Below are 12,593 nucleotides of genomic sequence, written 5' to 3'. Positions count from 1 at the left end.
GTCTCAAAGTCTGAAAACTTGTCAATGTTATTTGCATGAAGTTAATCCTAACTGATTTCACTTCTCAGCAGTTTGGTGGAAAAATTCATCTCAGTCATCAGTAGAGCTAATTCTGAGGACATACTAAAATCAAAGAGCTTTATGTTGTCTTCAGGTGAATGGATAATGATTGCTCATTGTCAACTATTATGGTATTCTGTGGTCCTGAACCAGGAGATTCATTGATAGCTGGAACTACAGGTGCACACCACCATGCCTGGCTAAGTTTTTGTTATTGTTGAGATGAGGTCTCACCTAGGAGTCTTGGACTCCTAGGTTCAGGTGATCCTCTTGCCTCATCCTCCCAAAGTGTTGAGATTACAGGCATGAGCCATCATGCCCAGCCTAATCTTTTTCTTTATTTTTGTCTGACTGAGTAACCATCCCCAAGACACATACTCATCAGATTCTCCAAGGTCGAAATGAAAGAAAAAATTGTCAAGGCAGCTGGAGAGAAGGGACAGGCCATCTACAAAGGGAACTTCATCAAGCTAACAATGGACCTTTCAGTGGAAAACCTATAAGCCAGAAGATATTGGGGGCCTATATTCAGCATTCTTAAATAAAAGAAATTCCAACCAATAATTTTATACCCAGCCAAACTAAACTTCATAAGTGAAGGAGAACTAATCTTTTTCAGACAAGCAAATGCTAAGAGAATTTATTACTGCCAGATCTGCCTTATAAGAGGTCCTGAAGGGAGTGCTAAATATGGAAAAAAATAGGTTATTACCAGCCACTACAAAATCACACTTAAGTACATAGACCATTGACACTACAAAGCAACCACACAAGCAAATCTGCAAAATAACCAGTTAACAACAAAATGACAGGATCAAATCCTCACATATCAATATTAAACTTGACTGTAACTAGGCAAAATGCCCCAATTAAAAGGCAAGGAGTGGCAAGTTGGATAAAGAAGCAAGATTCAATGACCTATAAGGTCTCTGTCTTCAAGAGACCTTTCCCACATGCAGTGACACCCATAGGCTCAAAGTAAAGGGATGGAGAAAAATCTACCAAGCAAATAGAAAAAAAAAAAATCAGAGGTTGCTCTTCTAATTTCAGACAAAACACTTTAAACCAACAAAGACAAAAAAAGACAAAGAAGGGAATTACATAATGGGAATAAGAAGAACTAACTATCCTAAATATGCTCCCAACACAGGAGCACATGCAGATTCATTAAACAAGTTATTAGAGCTCTATGAAGAGACTTAGATAACCACAAAATAATAGTGAGAGACATCAACATCCAACTGAAAATATTAGACACATCATTGAGGCAGAAAACTAGCAGAGATTTTTCAGGACTTGAACTCAACACTGACCAAATGGGCCTAAGAGATACCTACAGAACTCTCCACCCAAGAACAACAGAATATACATTCTTCTCATTTGCACATTGCACATACCCTAAAATCAAACACATAATTGGACATAAAACAGTCCTCAGCAAATTTTAAAAACCTGAAATCATACTAAGGATTCTTGAACCATAGCACAATTAGTATAGAAATCAATACTAAGAAAATTGTTCAAAACTATACCATTACATGAAAATTGAACAAACTGCTCCTGAATGACTTTTTGATAAACAATGAAATTAATGCAGAAATCAAGAAATACTTTGAAACTAAGGAGAACAAAGATATAAAATACCAGAATCTCTGGGACATAGCTAAAGCAATGTTGTTAAGAGGGAAGTTTATGGAGCAAAATGCCCAGTCAAAAAGTTAGAAAGATCTCAAATTAACAACTTAATATCACATGTAGAGGAACTAGAGAAAAGAGAGCAGACCAATTCCAAAGCTAGCAGAATGAAAGAAATAACAAAATCAGAGCTTAATGAAGGAAATTGAGATTTAAAAAAAAAATTCAAAAGAGTAACAAATCCAAGAATTGATTCTTTGAACAAATAAATAAGATAGGCAGACCACATAGCTAGACTAATGAAGAAAGAGAAGATCCAAATAAACACAATCAGCAATGACAAAGGGGTTACCAATAACCCCACAGAAATACAAAAAACCCTCACAGACTACTATGAATACTCCTATGCACACAAGTTGGAAAACCTAGAAGAAATTGAAAATTCCTGGAAATACAGCCTCCCAAGATTGAACCAGGAAGAAATTGAATCACTGAGCAGACCAATGAGGAGTTCTAAAATTGAATCAGTAATAAAAAGCCTAACAACAACAAAAAAGCCCAGGACCAGAGAGAATCACAGCCAAATTCTGCCAGATGTATTAAAAAGAGGTGGTACCATTTCTACTGAAACTATTCCAAAAAATTGAGGAGGAAGGACTCCTCCCTAACTCATTCAATGAGGCCAGCATCATCCTAATACCAAAACCTGGCAGAGACACCACAAAAATGAAAACTTCAGGCCCATATCCTCGAAGAACATAGACATAAAAATCCTCAACAAAATACTAGTAAACGGAACTCAGCAGCATATCAAAAACCTAATCCACCACAATCAAGTAGGCATTATCTCTGGGATACAAGATTGTTTCAACCTACACGAATCAATAAATATGTTTTATCATATAAACAGAACTAAAAACAAAAACCACATGATCATCTCAATAAATGCAGAAACGGCTTTCAACAAAATTCAACATCCCTTCATGTTAAAAATTCTCAACACTAGGCATTGAAGGAACGTACTTCAAAATAATAGAGCCATCTATGAAAAACCCACAGCCAATATCATACTGAATGGGCAAAAGCTGGAAGCATTCCCCTTGAAAACTGGCACAAAACAAGGACACCCTCTCTCCCAACTGTTCGACACAGTACTGGAAATCCCAGCCAGAGCAACCAGGCAAAAGAAAGAAAGAAAAGGCATCCATATAAGAAAAGAGGAAGTAAAACACTGCTTGTTTGCAGATGAGATACAATTCTATACTTAGAAAAATCCCATAGTCTCTGCTCAAAAGCTCATTGATCTGTGATATGGTTAGGCTTTGTGTCCCCACCCAAATCTCATCTTGAACTGTAATCCCCATGTGTCAAGGGAGAGACCAGGTGGAGGTAATTGAATCATGGGGGTGATTTCTCCCATGCTGTTCTTATGATAATATGTTCTCACAAGATCTGATGGTTTTATAAAGGGCACTTCCCCCTTCACTCGGCACTTCTCCTTCCTTCTGCCTTGTGAAGAATGTGCCTTGCTTCCCCTTTGCCTTCTACCATGATTGTAAGTTTCCTGAGGACTTCCCAGCCATGATGAACTGTGAGTTAATTAAATCTTTTTTCTTTATAAATTGCCCAGTCTTGGGTGGTTCTTTATAGCAGCATGAAAATGGACTAATACAATCTGATAAACAACTTTAGCAATGCTTCAGGATACAAAATCAATGTACAAAAGTCAGTAGCATTCATGTACATAAACAACATCCAAGCTGAGAGCCAAATCAAGAAGCAATCCCATTCACAATAGCCAAGAGAAGAATAAAATACCTGAGAATACAACTAACTAGAAAGATGAAAGATCTCTACAATAAGAATTACAAAACACTGCTCAAAGAAATCAGAAATGACACAAACAAATTAAAAAATATTTCATGCTTATGAGCGGGAAGAAATCAATGTTGTAAAAATGGCCATACTGCCCAAAGCAATTTATCAGATTTAATGCTATTCCTATCAAACTACCAATGACAGTCTTCACAGAATTAGAAAAAAAATTATTTTAAAATTCATATGGAGGCTAGGTGTGGTGGTTTACGCCTAAAATCCCAGCATTTTGGGAGGCCGAGGCAGGCGAATCACAAGATCAGGAGTTTGAGACCAGCCTGACCAACATGGTGAAACCTTGTCTCTATTAAAAATACAAAAAGTTAGCTGGGCATAGTGGCGGATGCCTGTAATCCCAGCTACTTGGGAGGCTGAAGCAGGAGAATTGCTTGAACCTGGGAGATGGAGGTTGCAGTAAGCCAAGATTATGCCACTGCACTCCAGCGCAGGCAACAGAGTGAGACTTCGTTTCAAAACAAACAAACAAAAATAACTCATATGGAACCAAAAAGGAGGCTGAACAACCAAGGCAATCCTAAGCGAAAAACAAAGCTGCAGCTATCACATTGCCCAACTTCAAACTATACTACAAGGCTACAGTAATCAAACAGCATGGTACTGGTACAAAAACAGACATGTTGACCAATGAAACAGAGTAGAGCCCAGATATAATGCTGTACCATCTACAACCATCTGATTTTCAACAAAGTCAACAAAAACAAGCAATGGAGAAGGGGATAACTGACTGGCCATATGCAGAAGATTGAAACTAGACCTGTTCCTTACACTATATACAAAAATCCACTCAAGATAGATTAAACCCTTAAATGTAAACCTAAAACTATAAAAATCTTGTAAGATAATCTAAGAAATGCCATTCTGGACGCAGGCCCTGGCAAAGATTTCATGAAGAAGGCACAAAAAGCAATTGCAACAAAAACAAAAATTGACAAATGAGACCTAATTTGTTAAACTAAAGAGCTTCTGCAGAGCAAAGAAACTATCAACAGAGTAAACAGACAGCCTAAACAAGGACAAAATATTTGCAAACTGTACATTCAACAAAAGTCTAATATCCAGAATCTATAAGGAACTTTGACAAATTAACAAGCAAAAAACAACCCCATAAAAAAGTGGGCACAAGACATAAACAGACATTTTTTTAAAAGAAGACATACTTGTGACCACAAAACACATGAAAAAATGTTCAACATCACTAATCACTGGAGAAATGCAAATCAAAACCACAATAAGATACCATCTCACACTAGTCAGAATGGCTATTATAAAAAGTCAAAAAATAAGGGTTGCTGGCAAGGTTGTGAAGAAAAGGGAACACTTTATACACTGCTAGTGGGGATGTTAATTAGTTCAGCCATTGTGGGAAACAATTTGTGGGAAACAATTTGGCAATTTCTCAAAGAATTTAAAACAGAATTACTATTCAACCCATTAACTCCATTACTGAATATATATACCCAAAGGACTATAAACTATTCTACCATAAAGGCACATACACATGTGTGTTCATCACAGCACTATTCACAATAGCAAAGACATGGAATCAACCTAAATGACCATCACTGGTAGACTGGATAAAGAAAATGTGGTACAGATACACCATGGAATACTACACAGCCATAAAAAGAAGAAGATCATGTCCTTCACAGCAACATGGATGGAGCTGGAGGCCATTAGGCTAAGCAAACTAACACAGGAACAGGAAACCAAATACCACATCTTCTCACTTATAAGTGGGAGCTAAACACCGAATACATATGGACACAAAGAAGGGAACAACAGACACAGGGGCCTACTTGAGGGCGGAGGGCGGGAGGAGGGTGAGGGTTGAAAAAGTACCTGTTGGGTCCTGTGCTTATTACCTGGGTGATGAAATAATCTGTACACCAAACCTCCATGACATGCAATTTACCTATATAGCAAACCTGCACATGTACCCCTGAACCTAAAAATAAAAATTAAAAAAAGATATACGAGATTATGTCATGCTTCAGGCTCAAAATTCTCCATTAACTTCTCATCTAAAACTTAAAGCTAAAGTCCTTACCATGACTTTACAGGGCCATATGTAATCTAGCCTTTTGTCCCTACTACCTTACTGCCCACTGCCCACTAGCTTACTACCTGTATAAATCAGGGTTCTCCAGAGAAACAGTAGGAGACTGTGTATGCATACATTTATATATACACACAACACACACACACACACACACACACACACACACACGAGAGAGAGAGAGAGATGTATTTCAAGAAATTGAGAAATTGACTTAAGTGATTGTGGGAGGCTAGTGGGTCTGAGATCTGTAGGGTAGCCCAGAAAACTGAAAACTCTAAGGTAGGAACTGATGGCGCAATCTTGAAGCAGAACCTCTTTTTACTCAGGAAAACCTCGGTTTTGCTTTCACAACCTTCCAACTAATTGGTTAAGACCCATCCACATCATGAAGAATAATTTCCTTTACTTAAAGACTACTGAATACAGATGTTAACCAAGTCTACAATACCTTCAGAACAATACCTAGATTAGTGTTTGATTGGATAACCAAGGACTGTAGCCTAGTCATGTTGACCCATAAAACTGTCACACTACCCTCACCCTCATTCCATTCTCTCCAGCTACATAGGTCCCCTTGATGATCCTCAACCCACAAGGCACGTTTCTATTTCAAGGCCTTAGTATATTACTATTCACCCTCTCTAGATGCTTTTCCTCCAGATATCTACATAGCTAGCTCCTTCTTTCTTTTAATTCTTTTTGCTTAGGTCTTTCTTTTGAGGTCTTCTTACTCTACATGTAAAACTGCAACCCTACCCCACACAGCCACACCCTACAGGATTCCATTTCTCCCTCTATTCTGTATTTTTTTCCTTGGCACTTATCACTATAGAGGATTCTATATATTTTGTTTATTTATCTTCTTTATTGTCTACATTGCACCTAAAGTGTTATTTTCCCAAGGGAGCAGATTTGTTTTCATCTATTTTGTTCGCTGGTATAACCCTAATACTTGGAATAGGCCCTGAAACAAACCAAGTGTTTTCTATATATTTAATTAATAAATGCCTATGTATTTGTATTATTCTGTTTCCTTAATGTCTCATTTGCCACCACCCTCATTCAGTCCACTGTGACTTCTGAGCTAGATGATTGTGATGATGATGATGATGATGATGATGATGATTTTGAGACAGGGTCTCACTCTGTCGTCCAGGCCTTAGAGTGCAGTGGCATGACTTCAGCTGACTCCAACCTCCGCTTCCCAGGCTAAAGTGATCCTCCTGACTCAGCCTCCTGAGTAGCTGGGTCTATAGGCACGGGCCTCCATGCCTGGCTACTTTTTGTATTTTTTGTAGAATAGGGGTCTCCCTATGTTGCTCAGGCTGGTCTTGAGCTCCTGAGCTCAAGTGATCCACCCACCTTAGCCTTTCAAGTTGCTGAGATTACAGGCATGAGCCACTGTGCCCAGCCTGGTCTAGATTAATGAAAATCTACCTAACTGTTCTCCGTCCGTCTGTTCTTGTCCTCCCTTTAATGCATTCTCCATACTGCAGCATTTCTGGGGTTTGCGTCCGATGGTATCAGCTCCCTGCTCAACACCTTTCACTAGCCCTTACTGATCCTATGCTTCTGAGTGATTGAGCCCCTGCTAAGTTCTCCAACTCCTCTCTACCCCACACCCTGCTCTCCAAGACAGAACTTCTTTTTTATTTTTATTGTTTGTTTGTTTGTTTTTTGAGACAGGTTCTCACTCTGTCAGGCTGGCGTACAGTGGTACAATCTCAGCTCACTGCAACCTCCGACTCCTGGATTCAAGTGTTTCTTGTGCCTCAGCCTCCTAAGTAGCTGGGACTACCAGCGTACACCACCATGCCCAGCTAATTTTTGTATTTTAGTAGAGACAGGGTTCTACCACATTGCCCAAACTGGTCTCGAACTCCTGGGCTCAAGTGATCCTCCTGCCTCTGCCTCCCAAAGTGCTGGGATTACAGGCCTGAGCCACCGCGCCCAGCCAGAGCTTCTACCTTGCCATGATCCTCACCTCCCAGTGTTAGCATATGCGGTTTTCTATATCTGGAACAGTCTTATCTTCTTCATTACCCAGCTTACTCCTCTCATCCTCAGGGGCCCATTTATAGGTCACCTCCCACTTCCATCCTCAGGGCTGGGTAATTTGCCTTTCCTGTGAACTCCTGTTGCTCCTTATATGCAGCTGTCATAGCACTTTGCACTAAGTAGAGTAAAAAAGGTAAAAGGACAAGAGATTTCTGTGTTCTTAAGGAAATGGGAAGTCAGAAAACAGAGGTAATCACTGTAGACTAATTTGGTAGTAAAACATGGAAGGCATGATGATTTCCTTGAATATTTTTATAATGGGAGAGATCTGAAAATATTTGAAAGCAAAAGAGACAAACTTTAGGCAGGAAGAGTTTGGAATAAACAGAGGAAGAAGAATTAGGAGAACAAGAAAAGAAAGATTGAGAACCAGACTGTAGAGATCAGGACTCTCTCTTGGCTACTACAAGGGGGATTGGTATGCAGTGATGAAGCAAGAGGTTTTATAACCGAAACATGCCAAGGCTCTGCATGAAATGTGAGTTTGGGGTTTGTGTATTTGGATAGGGGTTTTGGATACACAAGGAGAGGTTTATATGTCTTTTAAGAATACCTAATACCACTTTATCGGTTTGGCAGTACGTATGAATAGAACCCTTGACAATGAACTAATGAACCCCAGCAGGGAGGAAAAGAAAAGAGTATGTATTTGAAGAGATTGTATTTCCAAACCTCTACTTGTCAGGTTACTACGGTTAGCCTAAACAAACAGTAGATTAATGTGCATAAATTCTGTAACTTCCTTGTTTCATGGTCTTCAAGGAAATGATGGCTTAGTGTTGACCCTTTGTTCAAAGATAATTATTCTTACCTGAATAAAGATAATTACATTTCTAAAATTGGTAGGCAGATGGCTCTCAAGAGGGACATTAATGAAAGAAAAAAGAGCAGACAAAATTTAGAAAATGTCTTATTTTAATAAGATTCTAAATACTATGGATGATTTTAGCTTAGTTGAGAAAATTTTACTGAAAGCATCTCATCCTATAATGTGAGTTAAAGACAAATTCATGATAAATTTAAGGTGTCTTCATTCATATCAGTAGGAAACTGACATAAAATATGATCAAAGCAAACTAAATATTTTTACTTGTTAGTAAAAAGTAAAAAGTAAACCAATGATGTCATAAAGACATATAAGCAAAAAGTCTCTAAAACTTAGGGCAAAAAATCAAGGGAGGTTGGGCGCAGTGGCTAGCGCCTGTAATCCCAGCACTTTGGGAGGCCGAGGCGGGTGAATCACTGGAGGTCAGGAGTTTGAGAACAGCCTGGCTAACATGGTAAAACCCTATATCTGCTAAAAGTATGAAAACTAGCTGGGCGTGGCAGCAGGTGCCTGTAATCCCAGCTACCCGGGAGGCTGAGGCATGAGAATCACTTGAACTGGGAGGCAGAGGTTGCAGTGAGCCAAGATCGCACCACTGCACTCCAGCCTGGGCAATAGAGTGAGACTCAGCCTCAAAAAAAAAAAAAAATCAAGGGGTAAAGTGTATGTTTCTATGTTGGGGCAAATGTGAACCCTGTATTAGAGGAACACGAACATTCTGTCCCCTAGAAAACAAGCAAAAAAAAAAAAAAAAAAAGAGAGAGTTCACTAGGTTGTCTCATATGAAATAAAATTTCTCAGCAACCAAACAATTTGAGAACAGTATTAAAAAGTGTTGTTCACTGTCTCAAAGATTCTTAATTCTTGCATAATAAAAATATCCCAATGTGTAAAATAATCTAGATTCCACTGTAAATTTTAAAACTGCCTTTCAAAAGTACATCAGTAATATCAGTAATATATTAATTTAGATAGCATTAGTCCCGTTAGTCTAGCCCCCTCTGAGCAAGCTAGATATTCAAATTATAGACATTCAATCTGAAAACAGATTCCTGCACTGCAGCCCAGCGTGGGGTCTGATCTAGAGTACCTATGTCAATATCTAACAGTTCCATATAAACGTCACAGCAAACTTGCATGCAGAAAGATATAACCAAGTACTAATTTTTTGTCATAAATTCATCCAAGGTTCAAACTTCAAGAACCAATTACACTGTCTCCAATATAATGTAAGTATAGGCCAGGCCTCAGCCTTAGTTGAGGCTACTCACATTTGGGCTAAATAATTCTTGGTTTCAATGCACAGGACTTTCCGGTGAATTGTAAAGAGTTCAGCAGCTTCCCTGGCCTCTACGCATTAGATAGATGATGGTGGCATGCCTGAACTGTGGCAACAAACAATGTCTCCAGACATGCCAAAATGTACCCTGTGGAACAAAAGTAATCCTAGTTGAGAACCACTGATCTAAGTTAAACGTTAAGACTACAGAGTCAGGCTTCCTGGGTTTAAATCCTCACTCCACCTCTTACCAGCTGTTACTTTACTCTTACAACTAAGTTACCTAATTTGCCTGTACATCAGTTTCCTCATCTGTACAATGCAGATTTTAATAGCACCTACCTCAAATGTATCTTGTGAAGATTAAATAAGTTGCTATGTAAAGCCCTTAAATCAGTCCATGATATATAGTAAGTGATTAACACATTTGAATTCTTACTATTATTATGATTTGATTTATATAACCATTCACTACTTGCAAAACTATTTCATAAACATATTCTCTCATTTGATTGTTATAGCCACTTTGTGTGTCAGTGTGTGAGGGAAGGTTGAGGCTGTTATGTGTCCTGAAGATCTATGTTGGGTAACGTATGCTTTATTTTTATCTCTATTTTCCAGTTAAGGAAACTGTAGCATAGAGAAAATAAGTAGGATTGCTGGAAATCACACATGTGTAACATACAATTTACCATTTTAACTATTGTTTAGTGTACAGATCGGTAGCATTAAGCACATTCACACTGCTGTACAACCACCACCTCCATCCACCCGTAGAGCTTTCATCATCCCAAGAGAAACTCCATATTCATTAAACAATAACTCCCCATTCCTTTTCTCCTCATCCACTAGTAACCACCATATGACTTTCTGTCTTTCTCTGTGTATTTGACTACTCTAGGTACATCATACTGAAGAGGGAAGAGAAAATTAACGAAACAACATGATATAAAATTAAAATAACTCTAGCAAGCAGAAAAACGGTTTGTAAGAAGTCCCCCCTGGAGCCTAAGTTAAGGAGAAATAGTAAATGCCTCTCTTCCCTTCTGCAGAACTTTAACCTTATCTAGACTCAACGTTCCTTAAAAGTTCTGTAAGTCCGTGTTTTCCTGGTGGAACAGCTGCAAGGCCACTGTGCAGATAAGCTAAGTTAGAAACATGTTTTTCAAGATGTAAGACATGCCACAAGACATGGCAGGGATGATTAACTGCCTGTGTGCCCATTTCTGTAAAACGTACTTCCTGCTTTGTATTTTTGCCCCTTGAGGAGCATAAAAGAAAGCCTGTGTGCTTTGTCTAATGCTCAGCCATTTTGGACGAGTCCAAGCTGGGCCGGTGTACACCTAAAATAAATCTTCCTGCAACCTCAATGGTCTCTCCAGTCTCTGAATCCCGCTACAATATAAATGCAGTCATACAATAGTTATACGTTTGTGTCTGGCTTATTTCACTTAGCATAATGTCTTTAAGGTTTATCTATCTAGGAGTATGTGTCAGAATTTCCTTCCTTTCTGAGGCTGAATAATATTCCATTGTAAGTATATATGTCATATTTTGTTCATCCATTTATCTGTTAAACACTGGGGTTGTTTCCACTTCTTGGCTATTGGAAGTTGCTATAGGCTGAATGTGTTCCTTCAAAATTCATATTATGAAATCCTATCCCCCAGTGTGGTGGTTTTAGGAAGTGAGACCTTTGGGAGTTGATTAGGTCATGAGGGCTCTGCCATGAGATTAGTGCCCTTATACAAGAGAACATGGAGGGTTCCCTTCCTCCTTCTGCCTCTTGATGTGACAGTGAAATGGCAGCCATCTGTAAACCAGGAAGCCAGCTCTTACGACAAGGAATCTGCTAGTGCCTTGATCTTGGATCTTGCGAGAAATAAGTTTATGTCATTTATAAACAACCTGGTCAATGGTAATTTGTTACACAGCAGACAAAGAAGCCACACCACTTTAAAGTTGAGATTTCAGACTTCTGGTCTAACACTCTTTCCAATATTATCACAAAAGGAACTGAGGGTTTTATATACTAAAATCTCCCCCAAACTCAAGAGATTTTCAGCAAAATGATCATCATGTGTAAAATAATTAGCCAACTTAAATATGATGCTGAGCTTCTGTGAATAAATGAATCAAATAGCTAAGCTGGGTTCATTCAGACTTTATCTAAGTTTCCTTAAGCTTATCTCTACATTCTCCTTTTCCCTATTTTAAAAAAAGGAAACAATTTATAGAAAGATAACAACAGATCATTAGCTGATGCAATATCTCCAGAATTATTTTTCTTTTTTTCTCCTTTTTTTTTTTTTTTAGACCAGGCCTTGTTCTGTTGCCTAGGCTGGAGTGCAGTGACACAATCACAGCTCACTGCACCACAAACTCCTGGACTCAAGCAATCCTCCTGCCTCAGCCTCCCAGGTAGCTGGGACTACAGACACGTACCACGAAATCCAGCTAATTTTTTTCTATAACTTTTTTTTTAAGAGACGGGTCTTGCTATGTTGCCCAGGCTGGTCTCGAACTCCTGGGCTCAAGCAATCCTCTGCCTCAGCCTCCCAAAGTGCTGGGATTACAGGTTTGAGCCACTGCACCTGGCCTCCAGAATTGTTTCTAGAGGTGAAACTTCAAGGTGAAATATAGTACATAACTGCTTTTCAGATTAAAAAAAAAAAAAGTCCAGAGAGCACATTCTCTTGCATTCTCTTGACCTGAGCTAAGTTACTGCTAGCACTTGGCATCACTACAAAAATCAAGGTGTTTCCAATCCATTAGAGCAT

The 12,593-nt window shown here is 38.8% G+C and overlaps 1 protein-coding gene across 2 annotated transcripts in view; it reads left to right on the top strand.

The window, feature by feature from the left end:
* The window catches only part of HSD17B11 (hydroxysteroid 17-beta dehydrogenase 11), a 59,559-nt gene extending 47,022 nt beyond the window's left edge, over window positions 1–12,537 (top strand). Inside the window, exons 7-8 of one of the 2 annotated variants that reach the window (XM_064369036.1) lie at window positions 10,335–10,399; window positions 10,715–11,243. In XM_064369036.1, coding sequence (XP_064225106.1) covers window positions 10,335–10,368 — 34 coding nt within the window. In that variant the 3' untranslated portion in view covers window positions 10,369–10,399; window positions 10,715–11,243. Of the gene's footprint in view, window positions 1–10,334 lie in introns of both variants that reach the window. The other variant, XM_064369034.1, reaches the window with a different exon arrangement.
* Window positions 12,538–12,593: the final 56 nt, after the last annotated feature.

The sequence above is a fragment of the Aotus nancymaae genome, unplaced genomic scaffold (genome assembly GCF_030222135.1).
Source record: "Aotus nancymaae isolate 86718 unplaced genomic scaffold, 86718_ANA_hifiasm-v0.15.2.pri h1tg000006l, whole genome shotgun sequence".
In the NCBI taxonomy this organism is placed as follows: domain Eukaryota; kingdom Metazoa; phylum Chordata; class Mammalia; order Primates; family Aotidae; genus Aotus; species Aotus nancymaae.
The sequence above is the reverse complement of the archived record's forward strand: the minus strand, read 5'-3'. Positions and strand labels throughout refer to the sequence as shown.